Source organism: Camelus dromedarius, chromosome 14 (genome assembly GCF_036321535.1).
Source record: "Camelus dromedarius isolate mCamDro1 chromosome 14, mCamDro1.pat, whole genome shotgun sequence".
NCBI classification, from domain to species: Eukaryota; Metazoa; Chordata; class Mammalia; order Artiodactyla; family Camelidae; genus Camelus; species Camelus dromedarius.
In genome coordinates, this window is record NC_087449.1 from 38841160 (window position 1) to 38867352 (window position 26193).

The 26193-nt window shown below is 47.6% G+C and overlaps 2 protein-coding genes, 1 long non-coding RNA gene and 4 other non-coding genes across 8 annotated transcripts; 1 reads left to right on the forward strand and 6 right to left on the reverse strand.

Moving 5' to 3' along the window:
* Positions 1-1167: 1167 nt before the first annotated feature.
* Positions 1168-3907, reverse strand: RPS8 (ribosomal protein S8). Its single transcript, XM_010982276.3, has 6 exons — positions 3815-3907; positions 3305-3411; positions 2793-2892; positions 2078-2253; positions 1749-1878; positions 1168-1317 (listed from the first exon to the last, which is right to left on the reverse strand). Exons 1-6 carry the CDS (start codon positions 3816-3818, stop codon positions 1208-1210), a joined length of 627 nt encoding a protein of 208 aa, XP_010980578.1. The 5' UTR covers positions 3819-3907; the 3' UTR covers positions 1168-1207.
* LOC116157032 (small nucleolar RNA SNORD38) lies at positions 1434-1502 on the reverse strand. Its single transcript, XR_004140994.1, has one exon. It is a non-coding gene; the product is annotated as a small nucleolar RNA SNORD38 (small nucleolar RNA).
* Positions 1950-2015, reverse strand: LOC116157033 (small nucleolar RNA SNORD38). Its single transcript, XR_004140995.1, has one exon. It is a non-coding gene; the product is annotated as a small nucleolar RNA SNORD38 (small nucleolar RNA).
* LOC116157034 (small nucleolar RNA SNORD46) lies at positions 2971-3074 on the reverse strand. The gene has a single exon (XR_004140996.1). It is a non-coding gene; the product is annotated as a small nucleolar RNA SNORD46 (small nucleolar RNA).
* LOC116157024 (small nucleolar RNA SNORD55/SNORD39) lies at positions 3496-3575 on the reverse strand. The gene has a single exon (XR_004140985.1). It is a non-coding gene; the product is annotated as a small nucleolar RNA SNORD55/SNORD39 (small nucleolar RNA).
* LOC116156853 (uncharacterized) lies at positions 3899-20861 on the forward strand. The gene is made up of 2 exons (XR_010383860.1): positions 3899-3979; positions 19613-20861. It is a non-coding gene; the product is annotated as an uncharacterized LOC116156853 (long non-coding RNA).
* On the reverse strand, positions 6372-23872 carry KIF2C (kinesin family member 2C). Of its 2 annotated transcripts, none has more exons than XM_010982278.3 (21): positions 23708-23872; positions 22744-22838; positions 20011-20112; positions 19783-19831; positions 17270-17392; positions 15802-15924; positions 15530-15630; positions 14818-14913; positions 14295-14349; positions 14041-14203; positions 12824-12914; positions 12506-12569; positions 12337-12428; positions 11412-11554; positions 10410-10614; positions 10195-10305; positions 9299-9366; positions 8854-8959; positions 8646-8759; positions 7125-7248; positions 6372-7015 (listed from the first exon to the last, which is right to left on the reverse strand). In XM_010982278.3, exons 1-21 carry the CDS (start codon positions 23769-23771, stop codon positions 6933-6935), a joined length of 2172 nt encoding a protein of 723 aa, XP_010980580.3. In that variant the 5' UTR covers positions 23772-23872; the 3' UTR covers positions 6372-6932. The 2 variants fall into 2 exon arrangements, with proteins under 2 accessions (XP_010980580.3, XP_064349706.1); XM_064493636.1 differs by having other exon boundaries at positions 20011-20135; positions 23708-23865.
* Positions 23873-26193: the final 2321 nt, after the last annotated feature.

Below are 26193 nucleotides of genomic sequence, written 5' to 3' on the forward strand. Positions count from 1 at the left end.
TCAGATGAAAAAAATACTGACTAGGGAAGAACACACTAGGCTTGGCAGCAAAGACCTTAGTAAGCCATGTGTTTATGTGTATGTGTATGTATATATGAAGGAAAGTGTTCCCAACAAAGGGAGTAACAAGTATACATGTTGGTAAGGCCAAGATGGTAGTCACTATAGAAGGGACCAGGTCCCATTGAGAGTCACAGCATCTGGTAAAAATTTTGGGATGGGATGATGTCAAAAAATCTGACCTTTTAAAATGATCACTTATAACTTTGTGTTAGGGTCAACAGAAGCAGCAGGGAGAGGAAATAGGCAAAAAAGTGACCAGAACAGTAGAGATGGTAGTAAAAGTCAAACTCAGATTTGGTGATGTTAGATGTGGGAGTTAAAAGAATCAAGATGACCCAAGAGCAAGCTGATTTAAGCAGTGGTAAGACAGCTATTTGCTGCCATCAAATAGAAACTATCTGAAAAAAAAAAAAAAGCTGAAAAACGTGCTATTTTGAACACATTGACCTTTGAGAGTCCAATTATGATATTTAAATGCAGGTGTCAAGTAGGTCTGGGCTAGTCAGAAAGATGGAGCATAAACCACATCTAAATGCTGATAGCCAAATTGAAGACAGCTGATCCTTAAGAGATTAAGCAACAAAACAGTGGTAATCTTACATTTTAGTGAGAGGGTTAGGGATTAGGGCTCAAGAAAAAATTAACTTCAGAAAGCCATTCAAAAGCAGACAAGGTACAGGTATATATGTTTAACTTGCTCTCAGCAATGAAGAAATTTGGAACACAATTTCAATGTTTCTTTCTAGGCCATCCATGAACCCATGTTGAAAACATTACTAAACCTTAAAACCAAGGTCTACAGAGGAAACATGTACAAGAACCCCAAGAGAGCTTTACAGAGGAAGCATGGCTTCTGGTTCCAATCATGGTCTAGTCAACACCCAATACAGTTGGGGTTACCTGTGCTGGGGACACCTCCCTCATATACCCTCTGCTCAGCCCTCATACTACATCTGTTGCCAATGAAACCCAGCCTTTGGGGAGAGAAATGTTTCTCCTGCTACCGAAATAGTCCCCACCTAATAGGCCTGACCTTCAGTGAGAGGGAACTGGGCACTCTAGTGTGCCAGGCAATCAAATATTCCCAAGAACACAAACACAGGACACAGAATAAACACCTTTATTACAGGGGCTAAGGGAGGATTTATTTGCCTTTCCGGGCCTTGATCTTCCTCAGATAGAACTCCAGCTCCTTGCCCTCTAGCACATAGCCATCTGCTCGGCCACATTGGCCCGGTCTTGAAGCGATGCATGCTGCAAGAGAGGGTGGGTTCTTAGCAAAAGGACAGTGTGGCCTTACCCACATCTATGTATCCCTTGAAGTGTCTATGTTGGTCCAGGTATCCTGGGGGCAGGCATGAAGCCCACTGTCTGCTCAGATATACTTTATCGTCACTGAAAGTCAGTAGCAGAACTGGACAAAGTTTTCATCACTGAGACAACCCCTCAGCCTGGACCCAGACTAATCAGAATACTCCTGAAACTCAGAGGCAGAGGCTAAGCCCCAGCCCATGGGCTCCTGCCTATTTTACATTTTGGCTTCAAACTAATGGGATGATCAAATATTCTGATTTGTGCTTGTGTGCTGCTATCAAATCCTCCTAGTGAACCCACTAGACCACTGAGAGCACATCGTATCTTGGGACCCTCCCACCCCACTCCCCTAAATGCAAAAGCCATCTCACCAAGAAGCTTGCCCTGCTGGAACTGCTCCTCTAGAAGACTGCTGATTTTGGCATTCTTTTTCCGTTCATCATATTTCTTTTGAATTTTCTTTGATCGTTTTTTGTTTAAGATCTCTTCCTCCTCAGGAGTCTGAATAAAAGAAATACAGACAGGTAAGCAAGGGCTCCCCCAAACCCTGCACATCCCAACTCCCAGCTGCCTTCCTCAGCACTAAAGGCTTTCATCTCTCCCTTCAGTAGCAGAACTGGACAGTTTTCATCACAAGAAGGCTGGAATCAGGTTGGCCTCCCCCCACCCCAACAGGGAAGTTGGCTTCCCAAGCACGCACCAGCTTGGCCCCCTTCTTGCGGCCCAGGGGCAGTGCATAGTGGGACTCGTACCACTGTCGGTACGGTGTGCTGTCAATGAGCACAATGCAGTTTTTCACCAGGGTCTTGGTGCGGACCAGCTCATTGTTGGATGCATTGTAGACAACATCTATAATCCTTGTCTTGCGTGTACAACCTGCTCACAAGAGAAACTCAAAATGAAGTCATGTATTTGTCTTAATTTTTCTACATTTTATTGTATTATTAAATTATTTCGACAGGGGGAAGGTAATTAGGTTTATTTATTTTTAGAGGAGATACTGGGGATGCATGCTAAGCATGCACTCTACCACTTGAGCTATACCCTCCCCCCAGAATGAAGTCATGTAGACCAGAGGCCAGCTGCCCACCACCCTCACCCTAGTAGGGCCTAAGGAGAAAGAAACTCTAAGCCTTTACCCAGCCATGGGGAATCAGCTCATCTTCCATAAACCCATCTTTCCAGAGGTGACTGGCAACCATAGTCTCTAGATTCAGCCCCAATCCCTGAGGCTACAAGAGTTAAGAGGCAGGACAGGATGGAGAGAACTCTCCACAACCTCAAGGTCTTTCCGCAGAAGAAACTTCAGTATCCAGGCCATGGACTTCCTGCTAAAAGCACTTACTGAAGACTTACTGAAGCTTAGAAAGGTTTAGGTGCTGAGTTCCCACCCAAGCCTGGAGGGGCTCACTCACACTCGGAGCCCCAGGAGAAGTTCCCCATGTCCAGCCTCAAGGCCCGGTACTTCTTGTTGCCTCCCCGCACACGGACTGTGTGTATGCGGCGAGGGCCAATCTAGAAAACACAAGGAGACGGGAACTAGGTTATCAGAGAGAGCAAGGTGAGAGGGAAGGAAACCGGGCTGGATGGAGGTAACAGTCAGTGTAACTATGACAAGTCCTAGCATTGGCAAGTGGCACACAAGTGACCAAGACGGCCACAACCACGCCTAAGGATACTTCTTCATCACTCCAGTTACCTCTAAGAGGAAAAGCCTGATTCCAAACGCTGAAAATTAAGTCTCCGTGCAACAAGAATACCAGGTTTCTATTCTGAGCCCATTCCGCTCAGGCGCCTTCAGCTGCTACCAGGACACAGAGGCTGTGTCCGTGCAGTCTTTTTAGTCAACACGAAAAGGTGAAGAGGCTACGCAGTCCCTACAACAAAATGCAGAGCCCCGCAAAGATCCAATCGCCCCCGCACGCACCTTGGTATTGGCCGCGGGGCGTCCCAGTTCATACTTCCGCTTCTTGTGGTAGGGCTTTCTCTTGCCCCCGGTCTTGCGGCGCTTGTGCCAGTTGTCCCGAGAGATGCCTACGTGTGCGAGCAGAGGGTGGAAGCCTGAGCCAGGGCACCCGGGGCCAGGGCCTCGCCAGCCCAGCGCCCCGCGCCGGCGACCGCACGCTCAGCTCTCCAAGGTTGGTTCCCCCACTGCGCACTCGGGTGATCACAGCATTTCTTAAGTGTCATCATGCACGTGCGGCCCGGCCCGGCCCCTTCCCGTCCCGGCCCGCGGCAGCCATGACGGTGGGGCTCGCGGCCCCGAACCCTGCGGCCTCAGGAGCGGCCCGGGCGGCCCAAGCCCGAGCATCACCCTCTTCACGGCGGCTCGCTGCCCGGAAGCCGGGCGCCCGCACTCCCTGCTGGGCCGCAAGGCAGGATGGCGCCGGATTGAGCTCGCTCCCCGACCCCGGCCCCGACGCAGGGTGCCACTCACCCATTGCTCGGCGCTGGCTAGAAAGAGAAAACGCGGCGCGTCACGGCCCGGTTTGTAAAACGCAGCCCCGCCCCTTTACGTATCTTCCGGGCGCCGCAGAGAGCATCCTGAGGTTGGAGGGCAGCGTTGCTGACGTTTTTACGCGGCGCCGAAGCCTCGGGTCTGGTAGGTTTCTGAGCGCGCTGAAGCCCTGGGGCGAGGGGCCGGGCAGGGTCTAGCGGAGTCAGGCCCTGCGCTGGCCTCCCGGAGAAGTGCGGGCTCTAGAGCACCATGTGGGCGGGGACGGGTGGGTGTCCAGCTTTGTTCACGTTCTGAAAAGACCTGTTTTAGATGCTGCTGCAGTAGCCCAGGATGAGAGTTGTGTGTGCGAGTGCGTTGGAGAAGGGTGGAAGGCAGTAGAGGTGGAAACGTGTGGTAGACTTGGGGTTTGTTTTCGGGAGAGGGAGGTGTGTGAAGTATTCCAAATTCCTCTCGGGATCCGGGATCCGTGATCCGTTGGATGCCTATCTGCACCATTTAGTGAGATGGGGTAGGCTAAGGTGGGAGCTGCTCTGGACGTGTTCATTTTGAGTTCTTGGTGACTTGCACGTGGGGATGACAGCTGGATGCTTATCCTGAGAATGGATCTGGGCGGCCGTTGTGACTTTGGGAATCGTTGTCATATAAATGGTAATCGAAGCTACCAGAATGAACAGAACCTAGGGACCATTTTCTTGTAAAGGGTAAGTTAATACTTTAGCATTTGTGGGCTGTAGGGTTTGTGCCACAACCACTCAGTTTTGCTGCTGTAGTGTGAACACAGCCATAGACAATAGTAAACAATTGACTGAGGCTGTGTGTCAGTAAAACTTTATGGATACTGGGATTCATCTGTCATGAAACATGAATTTGATTTTTTTTTTCAAATATTTAAAACATGAAAACCATTCTTTAGTTCACAGGCCCCATAAGCATGCAGTAGTGTGCCAAACCCTGGCACAAAGAAATACAAGAGGGCCTAGGACCAAGGTTTGAGCAATGGTAAGATAAAGAGCCAGAGGGAGCAATTAGTGGCTGAAGGAAGGCCAGCACAGGGTGATGGCATAATTTAATGCTCACTATGACAAAAGTCTAATTAAAAGGAGGACTGAAAAGTGGTTATTGGATTATTGAGTGGCATTGGTAACAGCAATTTCTGTGCAGTGGAATGGGCAAAAACTGGGTTAGTTTTTTCAAAAATTTTAAACGGGAAGGGAAGTTAAAAAGATAAGATACTGTATGTGTAGATAATCTTTGAGAAGTCTGACTTTAGAGAGGAGTTAGCCTGGTGGCTGGTGAGAAACTCAAAGCAGGGGGCAGTTTTTTAAAGAAGTGAACTAACTGCCTCACGGATAGACCCTTTTCCCCTTGGCTCCAGATCCTTTCTGATCCCTGGGAAAGGATTCTCCCAACATCATCCTTTCTGCTGTGCCTTCAATGCTCCATTGGCTTCCCAGCATATTCAGAGTAAAATCTTAAATTCCTTTTGGCAGAAAAACAAACAAAAATCACTTCATGTCCACATGGCTTCACTAGTGAATTCTTAAAAACATTTAAGACTATTATATCAATTTTACACAAACTTTTTTGAAGAATAAGGTGGGAATGTCTCCTGTCTCATGAATCCAGTGTAACATTGGAGATGTTTGTGATTGTTAAATAGCCTACAGATTACGGAATTAAAATGTTTTTAAATGTTTATAAAGAAGCCCATTTGATACATCCTAAAACAAATGCAACAAGTTGCTTTAAAATACATGTATGAATTCCTTATGGCCTAGAAGACCCAGGAATGTCAGACCTCTGCTTATCTCTTTGATTTATCAATTTGACCTCTTAACTCCTACCTATCCCACTCACTCAACTCCAGGCACTCAGACCCTCCTGTTCCTGCCTCAGGCTTCCATGCTCTGAGAGAAAATACTCTTCTCCTAGGTCTTAGCATGGCTTCCTCCCTCGCTTCAAGTCTCTGCTTAAAATCTCACATTCACACACTGTTCTCCCCCATCACACACACGCTGGGAGGCCTTTTCTGAGACTGCTTTCTAAAGTAGCAACTCTCCTCTTTATCCACTCAATGCTAACATTGTTTTTATATGCTCATTATTTGTCTTCCCCACTAAAATATAATAAGCATGAGAGTAGGAACTGTGTTGTTCACTACTGTATTTCCAACACCAAGCATAATGCCTGGCATTTAAGAAACAATAAATATTTGAATGGTACTCAAATCTTCCCTGTCTAGCAAGGAAGTGCTTTCTTGTCAGTGTTCCCACAGAATCTTTCAACATGCCTTGAGCAGACTGTAGTTGACAGAGTAGCATCTCCTTCCTGCTTCTAGCTCCTGTGCCCAGGAGAAGGCCTGGGACCTTGTCAGCACTGAACAAGGCAGAGGTCTTCACTATGTCACTGAAACTGTAGGTGTGGATTTGCCCTCCTGTGCAGAGCAGAGAAACACTACTCCAAGGTGCAGTTGTGTCCTAAGTCCCAGAAGGCTCAGACACATCCCAGGCTCTTCCCACACACCACTCAACAGGCTGAATTTTTCTCTTTATTATTAGACACAATGTATAAATACAGAAAACAGCAGGGATCCTCTTGTGCCTCAAATAACATTAAGAAAGAGGTCCCAGAAACATTTTTTAAAGTACAAGACATATTGGTGCCCCACCAAGGGTGTGGAAAGCCGGCCAGGGCCAGCAGAGCTGAACTAAAGGCTCCTTCCCTCTCCCCAGAGCCAGGACAACCCCAGGGAGCCCTCCACCAGCAGCCAGTCCACACAGGCAGAGTGCTGCCCGAGGGAAAACTCTACACCAGAGAGCCTTCCCCTCCTGGAGAGAAGGGCAGCGCACAGGAGAACTAAAAGCTCCCTCCTTCCATCTTTGCTCCCTTCAGGGCTATAACTGAGGAAAAGGAAAGTAGTGTCCCATGCCCTCTGACCCCTCCCCAGCTTCCGCAGGCCCAGATGCCTCCCTCCCCGTCATTTACCAAAGCCTGTCCAAGCTCAGACAAGACCCACTAGGTGCCCAGAATTGGCTGAAGAGGGAAGGGGAGGGGGAAAGGCTGGGTGTGACACCAAACAGATCTTTATTTGTAGTCGTCACTGGGGCCGTTTCTTGCTGCTGATTTGTTTGCTGGCCTGCTCTTCCAGCTGCATGGCCAGGCGCAAGGCCTTGATGACATCTGGAAGGAAGGGGTGGTGCACTTGGGGTTAGTGGGTCTCTCAGAAGCTCTGTTCCCTAAGGCAGAGCTGTCATTGTCCACAGAGGCCCCACCCTCCAGCCGCACCCACCTCGCAAGGCTGAGAAGTGCTTGGCTTGCTGGGCCAGGGCACACTCCGCTTTATTCACAAAGGTCTCCAAGTCGTAGTCCGGCTGCTCAGTCATCTCGGAGAGCTCCAGCCAGTCTGGCCCTTGCTGCAGTAACACAGGGAGGACCTTGTCAGGTCAGTAATGACCAAACCAATTTAGCAAATCATTCCTAGGGCTCTACCATCTGCAGTGCAGATGCCCATTCCTCCAGCCATGGCCTGCCTCTTGACCTTCTCCCAGAAATTCTCAGCTTGAATTCATCCTCTTCCCAACTCCAAACTTGTCCCTGTCCCTTATGTCGAATGTTAGCATCTGTCTTGATGCCAAGCCAGAAATCTGAGCAAGAACTTTTATTTGTTCACCCTGCTTGTCCCCCAGCCCTAGCAATTCCCCCACTAAGTGGTTCTTGAATCTCATGCCCTCACTCCAATCCCATGGCCATGGTCACAGTTGCACCAACATCTCTCTTGAACTCTTTCCAACAATCTCCTGACTGCTCTAACTCCTAAGCACCTCTACTGGTGCTCTCCCCACACCCCAAAACCAGGCTCCACACTCATGTACCTAAAGCTCTGATGTGACCATGTCACCACTCTGCTTTACTCCCTTCAAAGGCATCCACTGCCCTCAAAACAAAGTCTGGGCCTTTGGTGTGAACCATAAGGCTCTTTAGCATCAGGTCCCTGCTGGCCTGTCCACAGCCTTGATCTCCCTGCTTCATCTGGTCTCACATTTTGCTGACCAGAGGGAACCTCTCACTCTTGCTCAAAGTACCACATCCTTTCAAAAATTGGTACCCTCCAGGAAGGGCGGACGTGCGTAAGCACTTATCCTGCACTCTCCCTCCTCAGTTCTAAGTGCCCCAAGCTCTTCCCTTCTGCTCTGCCCTGAGCGCACTATTGTTAGAATGCCTGTTCAGGCCTCTCCCCCACCTGCCTCTCCACAGCAGTGGCAGCATCTACCACTACCAAACACTAACCACATGCTGTGTATAGCTGAGTGCTTTAAAAGCATTTATCACTTAATCCTCACATGTACCCATCTTGTCTTGCTCATTTTAGAGATGAAGAAACAGTCCTAATGAGACTCAATGTCTTTCACAAGGAAATTGGTTTATAAATAGAAGAGTCAGGATTGATCAAGTCTTACTTTAGGGCCTATTATCCATACGTCATGTTTTTGGCCCCGAGCAGGCAGAGTACTCACTGAACAAACATGACAAAGTTACCCTCCAGACCCTCCGTCAGGAGCATGGAGGAGAGAAACTAGCTCCAGCTAGGAAGATGGAGGGAAGCTGTGTGTGCCAGCTAGAGGAGGTGCAGTACTGCATAAATAAGTGAGAAATTAGGAATGCTGTTATAGAGGGCTGCCTCTTGCCATCCCAGCCTGAAGACCCATATGAGCAAAGCTGGGGCCATGTTCAAGGAAGGGCACTGAGAGCTGCTGAGGGCCTGTGCTAGGAAGGATACCTAGTCCCTCCCTGGCCAGGGCCAGCTCCCCACCTGTATAATCTCCTTGAGTTCTTCCATGGCTCTCTCTTCCAGCTCCCTGATCTGAGTCATGGCTTCATTGAAGCTGGACATCTGGGAAGACAGTTCCTCCTCCTCCTTGGAGAACTAGGGGGGCCAAAGGAGAGACACAATAGTGTGGCCCAGTTCCCATCTCAGCAGGCCTCGTTTCTGTCTTGCCTAGCCCCACCCTGCCCCTTACATTGCCTGTGCTCAGGGCCCCGTTAGAGCTGGCTTCCATCTCTTCTGTTTCCATCTGAGTTGGCTGTTCCCCACTGGGCCCACTGTGGGGACTTAGCTCCTTGACCCTGAGAAAACAAGAAGGTCTCAGATCCCACAGCAGTCTCCCTGGCATTCACAAGAGTGCAGCACCACTCAGACTGCAAGGCTTCAAGGAGATGGAGTAGCAGCTTTGCTTTGGCCTAGGAGAAGACCCTCATACTCGTGGCCTCCCCACCACGGCCTGAAAGGGATTGAGAAAAACCTTGTAGCATTATATATGAACCCCCAAGCCTCAGATTCCCCGAGTCACTGAAAAGTAAACAACAGGCGCTGAGGCCCCAAAGCCTCCTCCCCTCCCTCACAGCTGCCATTTCCTCCCCCCTTGTCAGCCCACTCCCCATCCCATCTGGTATAGGTACTATTACCTGTCTGCATATCGTAGTGTATTTAAAGTATATTCACAGGAGCTTATGCCTGGTGAAATCATGGCAATCTGCAAAAGGGGGAACAGGCAGCTAAAGGTTAAAGGTCATGGAGTAAGGGTGCTAGACCATCTGTCTGGAGAGGCTGCTGGGAGGAGCCTCTTCAGGGTGCTGATACCCACATGGAATTGGGGGGAGAGCTCACTAAGCACCCACTCTGTGCCAGGCAACTTGCCCCATGGGTCCTGCAAATAAAGGCACCTTAAAAATTGGTTCCCTGCCTTTGGAGGAACATCTAATTCCTCCTGCTTCTTTATCTCTTTACTGACCCATTCCTCTCACCAAGGTCACATCTCAGGGTTCTGTGATTCCTGCTGGAAACTTCAGTGCACCCAGGCTTAGGGATACTGCCTCAGGGAGAGGAGTGTAGAGCTTTGTCAGAAATTCCCACCCTCCCCAGCAGGCAAGGGAGAGGATATTCCCCGGAGAGGAAGGAGGGCAGATCTGAGCTAGAAGGGCTTATGGATAAAACAACAGGACAGAAGTCCTTCAAGGCTGTAGCCCTTTCCTATTTCTTAGGCTGGGAGCCCGTGAACCCTGAGGGAAGCCACAGAAGTGATGAAGACTGCCCTCTCCTTCCCAGAGGTCCTCCTCCTGAATTCTGGGGCCCCCTTTCACCAGGTATGGGAGGAATGACCTCCCCCAAGCCAAAAGCTACACGGACATACAGTAAAAGGGGAGATCCTTTACTCCCCTCTTAGGTAGACAAAGAGGAGCCTGGTGCCCAAAGGCAGGGGGTGAAGCCCACTCAAGTGAGAGCCTGGACACTCAGGTGGCCAAGAGCACCAAGCCACCTGCCCAGGGAGAGGACTGCATCCCTCCAAAGCGACCCTACTCACCATGCAGGTCCTTGAGTTCTCCCCAATAAAGGAGTCCCTCAGCACCTGTGTCAGCTTGCTCTCGCGGAATGGAGTGTGAGCCTTGTTCTGTCCCAGGGCCCTGATGCACTCCTGTCGGGCAGCGGGGCAACTGAGGTCTCCTCCTTCTCACAATGCCACTCCCTCCTTCCCCCAGAAGCCCTCCAGGCCAACCCCCTCTATCTTGGCTCCACTACCTTCAGAGCCAGGAGACTCTTGTTGATTTCTGCACCCTCCATGCGGGTCTGCCGGTCAGCACTGGCAGTGTCTGCACCTCGCTCGTTCCCTGCCAGATCGACCAAAGAGAATTTGCCATGCACTCTCCCTTTGGCTCTAAGAAGAATCTGGAAGCAGGCGTGGGAGCGGGAAGAGTTGGAGTTGGCAAATGTCTGCCCAGAGGTCCTGTGGCAAAGGGGGACAAAGAAGGGCTATGAGCTCCCAGGGTCACCAACCACCATGGCACCCCTGGGTCCACAGCTGTCAGTTCTCTGGTAGGAGAGGGACAAAGGTCAGGACTCTTAAGAAGTCCTGTGTCATCCTGTCCCAGACTTCTGTCCTGTCTGCCTGAGCAGCAGCTCTCTCTCCAGCTCTGGACCTAGTAGATCTTCCAGGCAGCCAAAGTACTGGATTCTGTGCAAGGGCCTTGGCCAGACCTGGGGGACCCACAGGACATGGGGAAGCATGAGGTGCCTGTGCTGCAGGGCACGAAGGGAAGGAAGAGCTGTCATGAACCACTTGCTGCAACTTGAAGGCCCTGGGGAAGGCACCCCTCCCTGGGCCTCCATAAGCTGCCTGGCACCCACCATACCATGCCTAGGGCCCTGGTAGAAGCGCACGTCCCTGCCTTTACAGGGTCTAGGCTCCATCACTTCCAGCCTAGAGCAAACCCAGGGCTCTTGTCTCTCACCACAGAGGGAGGGAACAGCAAGGAGAAACCCAGAGCAGTCAGGAAGCGTGCCTTTGGGTAAGAGCCTGGGAATAAAGCCTGCCTTGGTCAGATTCAGGATACCCTGATTTCCTCATGAGCCCCTGGGCCTGGGTCATCTGCCCCACTGAGACCACTTAAGGCAGAGGCGTTCAGAGCCTTCACCAAACTGGGAGGAGCAGAGCTCTGTGAAAACTGCAAAGGGCTTGGTGCTAGTCTCTTCACCTGAACCGGGCATTAGAAGGTGGCCCCCGCCTCTCGCCGGAACTCTGACCTGCAGGCACTGCCTATGTCGATCATCTTGATGACATCGTCAGCACTGCTCACCAGGTGCTCCTGCAGCCCTACCACCTGCACCTGCTGCTTGCCATCCTCCAGCACGCGCAGCTTGGCCTTCTTGTTGAGCAGGTCGAACAGCTGTGCCAGGCAGGAGAACAAGGATAAAGCCTTCAGGTGCCGGGCACCCCACCTGACTCCTCCCTCCTTCAGGACCTGTCCCAGCTTAGGCAGGGGCTGGGAGCAGGAAAGGCAGGAGGCTGAGCTGGGTTACGTCAGACTAGCAACAGGCAGTCCATTTGGGAGCTGAACCAGGCTGCCTCAGTTTGGTGTGACTGCTGCTTCACTAGCCGTGTGAGCCTGGTCAAGTCCTTAACCCCCTAGCCTTGTTTCTCATCTGTACAGCAGTGATCATAATACTCCCTAGTGGGGTTGTGGTGAGGAGTTGAGACGAGTAAAGTGCTTAGAATAGCACTTAGCACCTAGTAACATATTAATAAGCAACATCAGTTATTATTATCATTATCTAGATCCTGCTCCAGGGAAGGAGACTCTACAAAAACAGAGAGAGGTAGAAAGATACCTAGATATAGACACATAGAAAGAATAGGAGTATGAGAATGAATGTGCACGACCTGGGGAAGAAGAGAGGGAGTGATGAGGGAGGTGGGTAGAGGGAGGACAGGGCACACACAAGCAGACCTCCCATCTGGGAGTGAGCCTGGAGGCATACTCCTGCCACACTTGTTAAACCTGGGTACCATCCCACCATCAGATGAACCCTCCCACACATGTCAGGACAGAGTGGCCCAAAGGCTTGACAACCCACAGGCTGTTTGGCTTCTGCAATTTCTAGCCGACCTCAAGGTTTTAGAAAGTTCAGGGGCCCCAACAGCATAAACCGAGGGCTCTGTGTCAGCTACCTTCCCATTATAGATCTCGAAGAATGTCACATAGACTTCCAGGCCCAGGTTCCGGTAGCGGGGCTGATTCTTCAGGAGGAAGACATCCCGGGCTGTGGGGGAGAGCCTGGATTAAGTAAGCAACCTGCCTTTCTGTGCCAACCCCACTGCAGCAGGACACACTACTTACAGGCCATCGTGTAGACCCCTTTGGATGCGTTCTGGGCTTTCCCATAGAGGTCTCCACCCATTGTCTGCAAAGGGAAGGGGCAGAGGCTGTGGTGAAGGGCCCCTGGCTGAGATCAGAGCACCCCTGGCTCCCCCACTGCAGTGGGCCGCACCAAAGCCGAGAGGGGAGGCTGAGCCTGCTCAGGCCCCTTCCTGTACCTGGCACAGCAAGAGCACCTGCACCGAGGGGGCTTTCTGTAAGAAACTCATTGTCCTCCTTCTCAGAGACCCACAGTTGTTCTATGGGCAGGCTCGCTCTCTGCCAGGCCTGAATACTCACATGAGTCTTGCCACTTCCTGTCTGGCCATATGCAAAACAGGTTGCTTTTCCCCCTTCAAAGATAGTCTGTACCAGTGGCCTTGCTGTGAACCTAGAAGAAAGGATACCGAAGAGTGTATATCTTTCTTCAAACGCTTCCCAGAACATGGTCCTGCTGCTTTCCACTGCAGGACTCCAGAGGGCCTCCTTCCAAGCATGACTACTGCTCTCAAGCAAAGTAGTCCTACCTGACCCCAGCCCCACTCACAAATCTGAAATTCTCCTAGCCATTTGGGGAGGGCTGGACCTGCCTGCCAGGAGCAGGCTGATGGCCCACACTAACTGAGCCATCAGTACCGCTTCTACCCTGGAGACACAAGATGAAAGCCCAAGCTTAGCAGCCAACTTTCAGCATAAGATACACTACAAAGATCAAAGCCTAAACTATCTTAGGTTTTGTGGGCCTCATAGGTCTCTGCCATATATATATACACACACATATATACATAAATATATTTACATACATATATAAATAATTATACATACATACATATGTTTATTGATTCTTTAAAAACACAAAATCCATTCTTAATTGGAGAGCCATATATAAAGAGATTGCAAGCCAAATTTGGCCCAGGGGCTATAGTTTATCAACCTCTGGTTCAAAAAATGCTGTCCAATAGAACTTTCTGTGATGATGGATACAGAAGATGTTCTCTATCTGTGCTGTCCAACAGTAGCCACTGCCACACGTGGCTACTGAACATTTGAAATGTGGCTAGTGTAACTGAAGAACGGACTTTTTAATTTTATTTAAATTTTATTTAAACAGTCACTTGAGGCTAGTGGGTACAGCACTGGACAGAACAGTTCTAAAGTTTGCTGAGTCGGCTAAGCCCAGTGGGTAATGGGTGGCTGCACAGGACACAGGAAGAACCCCCAGAGCCTAGCCTGCCCAGCCCAGCCTCAGAGAGCACAATGGGTAATATCTCACTTCTGCCCATTCAAGCATGGGCCCCTAAAGCTGCAAAATGGGATGAGACAGCCCCAACAGGGCTTTCCTGGTGCTGGGAGCCAGAGCCAGCTCTGGGTCATGGCTGATCAAAAGAAAACACAAGAGGAAGCCAGGAAAGGCTTCAGAGTCAGCATGTCTGTGAATGAATATTACCACAATGTCCCACATCAAAAAGAGGAAAGTGTGGGGGGAAGGATGGGAAACAAAGAGGCAAGGGACTAACCTGTAGACAACTTCATTTGAAGCCATTTCATCAAATGCGAAGTCAAAGCAGAATGCTTGGTTCTCCAGATACTTTGTTAAATCCACTTTTAATTTGGGCTCATGCACCAAGAGGACACACTTGCTAGGAACGGAAATCACATCAATTTCTTTCTTGGCCAATTCTGCAGAAGGAGAGTGTTTCAGAGGATGCTCCCTGGACATGGAGGAACCCTCAGTCAGTCCAAAGCCTCATTCTGACTGAACAGGGTTTACCTTGTTTGTTTAACGGGCGTTTCCTCACACAGACGCATATCCTGTGCTCTTCGATCTTTAAGAGGATGAGAGAAGACAACCATCAGCAAAAGGTCAGAGCAATATTGAAAGAAAGTGTGTCCAGAACCCTTCCTCTTCTAACCCCATGCCTGGCCCAGTCAGGGGTCAAGATCTAACACTAGGACCCACCATGGCCACAGTTATTCTAGAGCACAAGAAGGTAGCTCTGAATTTTATTCCCAGTTTTCTCACTCTGATCCCTACAGGAGGTTTCAGCACACTTTCATGATTAGTGATAAGAATCTAGTCAACCCATCAAAGCAGGGAGGGTAGGAATAGGGGGTGGAAGGAGTTTATAAAGATCAGACTCTCCCATCCAGGCCTCAGTAGATCCAGGCTGCCAAAAGGTATTAAAAAACCCCTTGAGGGTGATTTAAGATTCCTGCAGGCTCTCATTCCCTTAAGAGGTTTTCTTTCTTTCAGTTGTGCACCTACTCAGGTAGAAGCCTTTGGGATTACTTACAGGATCAGTCACAGTAAGTGGATGACATTCCAAAGTAGCCCGAAATTCTTTAATCATCCGGGCAAATTCCCAGTTTGGAAAGCTGTTGTCATACTCCTGTTTGGGGTAAGAGCAAAGAAGGACCAATTAAGATGTAAGTGCTCTCAGCAGCAACAGCTCTTCATGTGCACGCACTGCTGCCAAAGCCCCCAACATGGTCTCATTCCCACCAACCCTGGCTCTGGGCCGAGAACCCAGGAACAAAGTCATGGGAACAGAGATTGGCGGGGGCACCTAGGCATGTATCAACCACTCTAGGTACTGGAGCAAGAGGCACTGTCCTACATCTTAAGAGCCCAGTAGGCTGGGATTCCCCCGTGCCAGTAACCTAACTAAAGGGAAATAATCCAAACTGGAACTCCACTGGGGCACCCCCACATACACACAGCTAGGAGGTTGGGGGAAGCAGGCAACTCTGCCCAGCAGCCCACTGCACAGTGTGATGGGGGTGCCCATTTGGACAATCAGCATTAAATATTCCTCATCTGAGGCCGTCAGAAAAACATCTTAATTATTTGTCCTCTGAATCCTGATGAGAAACCAGTTAAACTTCTTGGATATCAGAACTGGAGCCTCAGAAACGCTGGGGCCGAACCATATCTCTATTGCAGGCAAGGCTGCAGTTAGGGATGTCTGTGCAAAAACCCTTACCCTCGCTTCCCAAGAAAAATACCTGAGCTCGCTTTATTCTCATTTCAGAGTTCTGGGCCCTCTTCTCTTCTCGCTTGTTCTTCATTTTTTCCATTTCCTTTACAATACATGATTTCCTCCGAACTAGGGAGAAAAAAAAAAGAAGCCCTCTCTTTACTGGTCTAGGCCAGCTTGCTTCTCTCTGGCTTTTGTATTGAGTCCTGGGCATTTCCCAGGACTAGGCCAGGTTTGAGGCAGGATGTAACTACGTATCCTGCACTAGGAGCAGAGCAGCAGACAACTCAGTGTGTCTACCTGAGTTCACAGGGTTTGCAGAAGAGCTGCCTCGGATGGAATGGACTTGCTCTTCCACCTCCTCGCTGACCATCATCAATGGTATTTCAGCTACTGCAGGGCAGGAGGGCCTAGGGGGGCCGGCTGTGGGGGAACAAGAGTCATTTGAGAAGCAGGCAGGCACACGGCACCTATGTTCATCTGAGCTCTAGTGGGTCACAGGCCAGGAGGGCTACTGACTGCCAGCTCAGTAAAGGCTCAGGCTCCTACCATGTGAGCAGAGCTTGGGCTTTTTCCCTTCACTTCAACCCAGACCCTGAACCCAACATATCTCCCCAACAGCGGCTGGCTCCTGGGGTCAAGAAATCTTAAAGGGTATGTGAGTAGCTCAGGATGAGCTTTGCCATAAAGGGAAAAGCCTTTAAAGGCCTGAACTGTTTAGGTTTAACCAAGCATGGGTTCTCAGTCCAGGCTGGGCCTTTCTACTCATTTGGGAGAAATTTCCAACTTCAGAACCCAGGTGGTTAACAGGAACAAGGACTGAAAGTCAGGAATAACGGGAATCTGAGCGACAACCAACCATACTGATTCAACCCAGAAAGGCACAACCCACAGCGACTCATCACTTCCCATACCTGGTCGTGACCCTTTTGTTTACTTTCTATTTATTTATTATTATTATTTTTTAAGGTTTATTTACTTTTAGAGAAGGTACTGGGAATTGAACCAAGGACCTTGTGCATGTTAAGTGTGTGCTCTACCACTTGAGCTATACCCTACTCCCCATTTTTAATTTTTTCCCCTTAATTTGTTTTTGCTTTTTTTTGTGGGAGGGAGTAATTAGGCTTATTTATTTATTTTTGGAGGAGATAGTGGGGATTGAACCCAGGACCTTACGCATGCTAAGCAAGCTCTCACTTGAGCTATACCCTCTCCCTAATTTTTTAATTGAAGTATAGTTGACTTACAATGTTGTGTTTACTTTTCACTTTATTAGAGCTGTTGATACACATAAAATATGATTACAAAATCTGTGCCTATTTATATACTAATAACTAATAAAAGTTGACAATTAAAAATATTTTTAAAATTCCACTTATATAAAGTCTAAAAAGAGAAAAAGTTAATTTATGCTATCAGAAATCAGGATTATAGGTACCTTTGGGGGCTGAGGAACTGGGAGAGGGCCTGAGGGGGACTTTGGGGATGCTGGTAACGCTCCGTTTGATCTGGTTGTTAGTTACATGAATGTGTTCACTTTGTGAACTATATAGTCAATGATATGTTTACTTTTCTGTATATATATTTTGTTTAAATAACGTTTAAGAAGTAAAGTGAGATGGTTTCCAGATAAGGGAGCAGTGGGGCAGGAGCAGAACAGGACAAAAGCCAGAGTATAAGAATCCTAGGATATTCCAGGACAGGTTCAGGACAACACATGAGGAGCTATTCCAGGGTCTCAAACAGGGAGAACAGATTCATTACTCACTGGGAACTGAAAACTGCTTGCGCGAATTTGCAGATGCAGGCAGCTCCACCTCCATATCATTCTCCTGAGTGGTGATGCGAAGCTCTGAGACTGTGGACATGCGAGTGGAGCGGCCTCGGAGACCTGAAGAACCAAGGGTAGCAGCCAGTCAGTGCAGCATGATCAGGAGAGCCGAAGGGCATGATAGAGGGGGCAGGGGGGCAACCCTCCAAGATTCTATACAGGGTGAGATGGGTCCTGATCACCAGTAAAGGAGCCCACCAACTTCCCATTCCTTCCATCCAAGGAGAGGAAAAATTAGAAAGGCCAAGTACTAGTGACCCCAAAACTAATTTGTTCATATTCTGCAATCTGAGAACTCCTGAGGGCAAGAATATCTCTCACAAGAGCATCTGTTTTGAGTAAATGGAGGAACCTACAGCAAATCTGAAATCATTTCTGGAGACACAGACTTAATCCCTGAAAAAAAGCATTATTAATCTCAGTAGTAGCACCTACCATTCTATAATCTTCCCATACCTCAAAACAACATTATAGGGTAATATCAGTATTCCCGATGGATGGAAGGGGACATTAAGGCACATAGAAATTAAGCAACTTGCCCTATGTCACTCAACTAGTAAGTGTCAGAGCCAGGATGTGAATCCCAGACTCCCAGATTCCAAGGTCTGGGCTTTTCCCACTGCTCCAAGATCCTTTTTAGAGCCAGGCCTGGGCCACATCATCCAGAAACCATGGGATCAGCTACATTAATTTTCTGGAATCTTAAAAGAATGCTTAACCGAGAGAAACAACTGAGTTATACTTGAATTCTTGTCAATTTCTACCCATCTATATAGTTTCCCTCCATAAGAAAAAAAAATTCACCTATAAAATAAAAGTAATAAATTTGGAAATAAAACACTGGTGTTGGAGGGAGGGTATAGCTCGGTGGTAGAGTACATGCCTAGAACACACAAGGTTCTGGGTTCAATCCCCAGTACCTCCATTATAAAAAAAGAATTAATAAAAACCTAATTACCCACCCCTAAAAACCCCACAAAACAAACAAACGAAACAAAAAACCACTGGTGTCATACAGGTATATATCAACTTGTACAGAATTTCTGAATTTCCTAAGTTTAAGCTGATCTGATGGTTGTATATAATCCAAATTTTTCATAAAGAGCAATGAATTATTATACTTTTCCTATTTCTCAAAAGATTTATAATCTTGTGTTTCATGTCTACTGTTTAATATGCACATTCATTTTAAGATTTTTTTTTTCCATTGAAAGGAGCGGTGGCAATAGCCTTTCAGGTTATGCACATGGAGTGAGACCACTGCCACTCCCATCTCTCCTGCAAGCCCTTATGGTGGTACAGCCAGCAAGAGGGCCAGCACCACACCACTCATGCCCAGCTCAAGCTTGAAACTCTACCACCTTTCACCCTGGGCCCCCAGGAACCTGAAGCTCCAGCCACACAGGCTCTGGGTCAGAGGTAGCTGGATTATGTTGAGGCAGTGCTACCCTCTGGACTGGGGTAGGCTGTGCAGGTTGTGAGGTATTGCTGGCTCTGAGTCATAAGCTGGGATTCTTGGGCAGTTTGTGCCTACAGTGACCCACTATGGTCACAGACTGTTGTGTCAAAGTAGGTTTATGCTGACTCCTTCTGCAGAAAAAGCCCAATCTCCTTTTAGAGTGCGAGGCATTGCTGTTATTCTTCCAATCTCAACCCACCCCCAGATCCCACAGCATCATCAGCTCTGCTTCTAAATGGCCCAATCTAACTTCTTTCACAGCCTGCTTACCACCTCACCCCAAGGTTGTTCCCCTGAGGAGAGAAAACAAGCCCACAATGGCTCATAACTGCTCTGGATTCCACAAGAAAGGCTTCCAGTCCAGTCAGCAAATTTCCCAAATACACCAGGTCCCTGAGAGGTTGACATAAGAGCTGTGGGTTGGATGGTTGAATCCTTTTTTTTTTTTTTTTTGCTTTTAAACTGTTTTACTGAGGTATGATTGACACACAAAAAGCTGTAGATATTTAATGTGTACAACTTGATGGGTTTGGAGAAAAGTATAGACCCACAGAAGCATCACCACAACCAGTGCTATAAACTTAACCCATCACCTCCAAAAGTTTTCTCTTACTCCCTTCATTTTGTATTTTGTTTTTTGCCTTTTGTGGTAAGAACACTTAACATAAGAACTACCCTCATCATAAATTTCTAAGTGTACAATACAGTATTATTAATCACAAGCCCTATGTTGTACATTAGATCTCCAGAACTTCTTTATATTGCATAACTGAAACTTTATAGCCTTTGACCAACACCTCCCCATTTTCTCCTCCCTGTAGGTTGGATTCTTTGTCACTGAGAAAGACACTTGGAAGACAGGACAGGACTCAGCTAACACAGAAGCCGCCTGCTAAACTGGAGCAATGAGTCTGCTTCCCAGCTTCCTGAGCCCCAGGAATATCACTCCTGGCACAAACCCATGACAGTAAGCCAGCAGAAATCCATTTACCTTCCTTTGGAGCGGGAATTTTGGAGTTGACTGATCGGCGTTTTTGTTTCTGAAAAACAAAACAAACCACCACAATATATGGCTCTTATCAATTCTTAAAGGCCTATCTTGGGCCAATCTATGTGCTGTGCTGAAGTCCTAAGCAGTCCCAGAAAACAAAACAGCAGAGAACCAAACAGCCAAGAGAATCCTCTGGGGCACTGGCTGTGCCAGATGACAGGCACCTACCTGAACCACTACGTTCTCCTGCAGGGGCAGATTGTCCTTTGGGTGTAAGGGAAGAAGCTGTAAGAGTTCTGGGTTTATTGCAGCCACATCATCAAAATCAATCTGCAAGGAGCAAATAAAAGTTTCTGTGGAACAACATAGCTTGTTTAATCCAATTGCATCTCTGCAAACAAGGCCACCCCTAGATTCAGACTTTATAAACTTTAAGTTCCACCAAGTCCTAATAGCTATAAACAAATATTTATTCTCTAGTCATGTTTTACCATCTAGATGAATACTGGTTTCTGATTTCCAAGCCAATGGTAGATGTCAGTGATGAGAATAAGTGACGAGGAAGGCAGACAGGCAGGCAGTCAGGTAGTCCACAGTAGATCTAGGCCACTCGGCTCCCTTACTGTTCTACAAGGCAGTGGGGTCCTGCTGAGGACAGCCCCCTGGGCACCTCTTGCTGGCTGACACAGAGGAGGAAACAAGTTCTAACTGTCCCGCTGATAGTCAAATGAAGGGCCCTAGGATCTTATAGGCAGGGACAAGTTCCCAAGAGCTGCTACCTAATCCTAAATCTACCTACATTTTCTACTGGGCCCAGAAACTACTTCCCCAGTCACAGTGTCCTGCTCATGCCTTCCCTACTTCCTGCTCATGCCTGCAATGAAGTCACAATTCTAGGTTTACATCACCAGAGTCCTGAAACCCTCTAGGTACAACTCAAACTTCATCAGCATACTTCACAGCAGGTTCAAACACAGGAAAATAGTACCAACTTGGTTATTTGTGTTTCAGAATGTGACAGAGCTGAAGAAGGTACTCCAAGGTAAGAGCTTTGCCTCTTTTTTTTTTTTTTTTTTTTTTGGAGCTTTGTCTCTTATATGTGCAACCTGTATGTATTAACCAGCTCATTCAAACACCTATCAGGCATGAGTAAGACAGTAGGGGGAAGGTATTCAAAGATGAATTAAGACATGTGTCAGGCGGAGGGTGGGAAGGGACAGACTGGGATTTCAAAATGTAGAATAGATAAACAAGATTATACTGTATAGCACAGGGAAATATATACAAGATCTTGTGGTAGCTCACAGTGAAAAAAATTGTGGCAATGAATATATATATGTTCATGTATAACTGAAAAATTGTGCTCTACACTGGAATTTGACACAACATTGTAAAATGACTATAACTCAATAAAAAAAGTTAAAAAAAAAAAAAAAAGATGTGTCGCCCTTGCCTTCAGTGAACTCACATTCTAGTTGGGGGAGAAGCCATATGCACAAAGGGCTAGAAACTGAAGCACGGGATAGAGGAAGAGGACAGAATCACTCAGTGCAAAAGCTGGGAAGTTCTTTAGTAACCACACTTCTATTCACTTTTCTTGGACGGCTACAGACTCTTACTACTACCTCTTCTCCTCCCAGTCCCAATCCCTAAACTACAGAGAGCATAAGCAACACAGGAGACCAGAGTTCTAACCTGAGTTCTGACATTAACTGATTCTCACATTGATGATTCAGGAGGAAGGAACAAGAGTTAGAGCTGGAGTGAGACCCAACAAGAGCTGTATTTCTAAACAAACAACAAAAACAAAAATAAATCACAAGGAACTGCTAATAGATGGTTGAAAGGAATTTTAGGAACCTCTTAATTCAAGGACAGATGTAAAGAATTCAGTCCTTCTATTTTTCAAATATACCACCTAAATACCTGCATACCTACCAAAGGCACTATGCTAAGCAAGACTTATATATGCATTGTCTCATTAAGCTCCACAAAAGAGGGTCCTTATTCACCTCTATATCCCCAGCACCATTTGGCATCTGGCATTTTGGAACCAGCACAAAAGGATATGTTGAATAAATCCTCAAAATAATCCTATGAGTAGATACTATTATCATCCTCATTTTATAAATGAGGAAACTGAGTTTCTAAGAGGGGCAGAAACATGCCTGAGAACACATAAAGTGGTGGCAGAGCCAGACTCTAGAATTGGGGTGTTCACACTCCTAGCCTGGTGACCTCTTCACCACACCACATCACAATGTGTCTAAAATATAAATGTCTTACACACACCCTCCTCTTCCCAAAATCCTTCCAAGGCACCCCACTGCCTACAGAATAAAATCTTAAGCATCTTAGTGCCAGAGGTAAAGACCCTCTAGTCTTCTCTTTCAGCCTTTTTGCTGCTGCCAAGCATCCTTAGCCTTCTGCGCTCTTGGAGCCAGCTTCTTCACCAGTCCCCATCAGGGCCATATCACTGTTTCTGCTAATCCCACTGCCTGACATACTGCAAGTTCCAGCCTGTCCCCAGCCCTACCTCCACAAGCCCAGCTCATCCTCTCATCCTCAGTGAGTTTCTGCCTTCAAGCTGCTCTAGCACTATTCATCTCTAGTTACCTTCTCTTATTTGGTGTTTCATAAACATACTTTGTTTCCCCAACTAGATTATCAATTTCGCTCCCCAAATCAATATTATAGGTAATATGCACTCAGAAGCTAGCTTGGGTGAGCATGGTTTTAGAATGCAGTTTGCTTTCTACAAACACACCAGAAACTGTTGATTGCTTCAATTTAGAACAGGCCTGACTAAGTAAAATCCCAATACATCCAAAGAAGACCACATTTAAGATTAGGGAGGACAAGTTAGCATCAAAAACAAGGGCTGGCACAAGTTCCATTACCACACACATCTTTTAGATAGGAAGTTGTTTAATGTGGTAGAGGCATACTCACAAAACCTACCTCTTTGCCTTTTGTGGCTCCTCCTTCTGTCCATTCCACTGAAACGCAGGATCTCTCTGGATTCACAGTCCTTACATTGGCACTGTGAATTAAGCCTATAGTATGAAAAGGTCTGATTACCGATCTTTTTCACTTTTAGGATCCCACAGACACTCTCTTAATGTAGGGTTGAAAGAAGGGACCCCCTGAAGGAAGGGACAGCTGACTTTTTTTCTAACACCAAGAGACAAACCTCCTGGCACTTCATCCATAGAATATCCCACAGTGACGTAGGCAGGGAACAGGTCTTAAAACTGAGCTGTAGGGGATAAGGACTCAAGAGAGCCTACTGCGGGGTGAAGGTATGTTTAGGCAAGGGAATCACTCTAGTGCTTAGGTAAACTGTTCCTCAACACAACACTGAGGTTCTAGCATCCTCGGGTTTCCCTATCTCACTCTTGACTTTTATGTCTGACCATTCTAATGATACGGGTATTAGACCTGCCAGAGCTGAGGTAGCTACTTAAAAAAGAGAGAGAGAGAGAGAGAGATGGGAGAATTGCAAGCTCCTGAAGAACAGGGACTTCGTCTCTCTGGTTACCCTGAATCCCACTGCCTGACATACTGCAAGTGCGCAGTGTTTATAGGTGAGTAGAGGGGCCAGGAAGCCGAGGTCCCTGCAAGAGCAGGGCAGTTTCAGGGGAGAATTTTGGAGGGGAAGTGAATCCAGCAACCCCGACTTCCTGGAGAGGTCCACTGACATAGAGGAGCCCCGCCCACTCCTGGAGGATGGCGTGGAGACCCACTGCCAGTAGAGAGGCCCCTGGCCCTGGGTAGGGAAGACTGACTGCCAGTGCGGAGACCTGGACCTGGGGGATGGGAGGGAATCCCCAACAGAGTTTCAGGCCCTGCCGTTTGGGGAGGGACGGTAATTTCCGCTGTCTCAGGCCCCGGGTCCCCTAGGTCTGGAGATCCCGCCCCTCACCATTACTGCGCTGGATCTTGATAGCGAGACCGGGAAACAGGCGAGCCTGAAGCGACGAGTCCATGGGCAGGCAAGAGCGCCGGGAAGAGAAACGCAAAACACCAAGAAACCACAACTTTGCTAACCCTAGGAAGTCTTAACGCCGCGTAAACCGCCGCAGTTTAAATCCCGCGCGCCAGCGTCCCTGAACGTCATCACGCGGTCGCCGGTCTCGCTTCCGCCAATCAGCGGAGCCCTGCGTGGCCTTTTGGGATACGTAGTCTCCTGTGGGTCTTCCGGCGCCTGGGACCTCCCACTCGTCTGGCCACACCCCCGAGCGCAGTGCCTGTTGGGAGTTTCGAGGACTTGGGATGTCAGGTTCCAGGCATCCAGTGGGAAGATTCCAGTACTGCTGGGGTTCCCTGAAATAAGAAGCTTAAGGATTGTGTCTGAGAGTGAGGGGTCTGGTCCTACAGTCCTAGGTTTCAGTCCCAGCTTCTTCAGTTGCCTATTCAGCGACCTCTGAGAAGTTAGAAACCTGACTCGGTTTGCTTCTTTGCATAATGAGAAGCGTGTTTCCTCTCTCGCGGAATTATTGCTAAATTTAAATGAGGGACTTTGTTTACAGTGCATGGAAGATCAGATTCATTAGATTTTTATTGAGTGTCTATCACGTGCTAGGCATAGTACTGGATGCCAGAGATAGTGAACAAGACACGTAGTTGTTGCTCTCGACCTAACGTTTCTAATGTGAACAGGCGACAAAAAGAAGTAAACGACAAGCAAATTACAAACTGTGGTAAATGCTCTGAGGGAAACTAAGAACTGGAATAGACAATAATGGAGGAACCTATTTTGGATAAAGTGGCCAGGGGAGAAATCTTTGAAGTGATACTTAACCTGAGTCTAGAGAACAAGGAGGAATGTCAAAATGAAGGGCAGGGAGGTGGAGAGACTTCCAGACTAAGATCTAAGACTGGTATGTGCAAAGGCCCTGGGGTAGGAAAGAACTTGGTCTTGAAGAACTGAAAGAAGCCAGTGTGGCTGGAAGGCAGAAGGTGAGAGACAGGAATGAGACCATTTAGCATCTTTTAGCCCATAGTAATAATTTTGGCTTTTATTCTAATGAGAAATCATTGAAGAACTTTAAGCAGAAGAGTCATAAGATCTGAATTAGGTTTGGTTTTATGTTTATCGGGCTTGCTGCTGTGTGGAGGACTGATTTGAAGGGGGCAAGACTGAAGAAGTGAGGTGACCATTTAGTAGGTAAGAGGTTTTGCCGGCCTAGGATGGGGCCATTGGAAATGTGGCTAAGAGAATGGATTAAGGTGTACCTTGTTTCAGAGGTGGAAAGATGAAGTGAATGGTTCTTGCTGATGGGTTTATGAAAGGATTTCAGTCTAAAATGAAACAGGAGGGTATGAAATGAAGAATCTCACATGCACCCCCTCCAAAGAATGGATCTTAAGAACTTAAAGACTGATTTCCCGTAATTGCCTAATTTACAGAAAACTGAGACTTACGACCTGTGAATATCCACCAAGAATTACTCCCCATCCTCAAGCCTATGAAAGTACTACTTTTGGACTCTGTCCAGACTTCCCCCTCTTTGTGCTCCTTGCCCATAAATACAACTCACCAAAACCCTCAGTGGACTTACCTGTACCTTGCTACAGCAGATCTTTTTCAAATTGCAACTCAATTTCTGGTAATTTGAGTTTACCTTGGTTTACCTCTATTTTGGTTGACAGGTTTGATGTGGGGGTTAAGGAGAAAGGGTAACATGGATGACTCCTGGTTTCTGGCTAGAGCAACTGGGTGGGTGGTGGACCATTTCCTGAAATAGGGGAGTGGGGTTATGAAGGAAACAGATTGGAAAGGTTAGGTCAAAAGTTTCACTTTGGCCATGTTGAGTCTGAGATATCTACAAGACTTCAAGTGAGCAGTTGGATATGCAAGTTAGGAGCTCAGAGAGAGAGATCCAGGCCAGAGATAGGGATTTGGCAGTCTTTTAAGTAGGTGTATTCAGAGTCCTGGAACTAAATTTGATCTCCTAGGGAGAGAGTCTAGATGGAGATGAGAAGAACCATAACTGAGCCAAAGGGCATGCCAGCATTTTGAGATAAGGCAGAGGAGGGGGAGCAAAGGAGATTAGAGTGGTCTGAAAGGATGAGGAAAACCAGAGAGTGGAAGCAGAGGAAGGAGTGAAGGAGGAAGTAACTCTGGAGAGCTGCAGAGAGGACAGGCAAGATGACTAGAAGCCTAAACCTGTTTTGTCCTCATTTCTCTACAGATGTATCATTCTTTGTTGAAGATGCTGCATAAGCCTAAGTTTTAGCCTTTGAGTTACTCATCCCTGAGCTTCTCCCATCTATATAGAAGATACACATGGTAATGAACTTCTTTTTTTCTCTTGTTAATCTGTCTTTTGTTACAGATTCCCAGCCGAGAACCTAGAAAGGTAGAAGAAATAAAGGTTTTTCCTCCCCTCCGATAACACACACAGA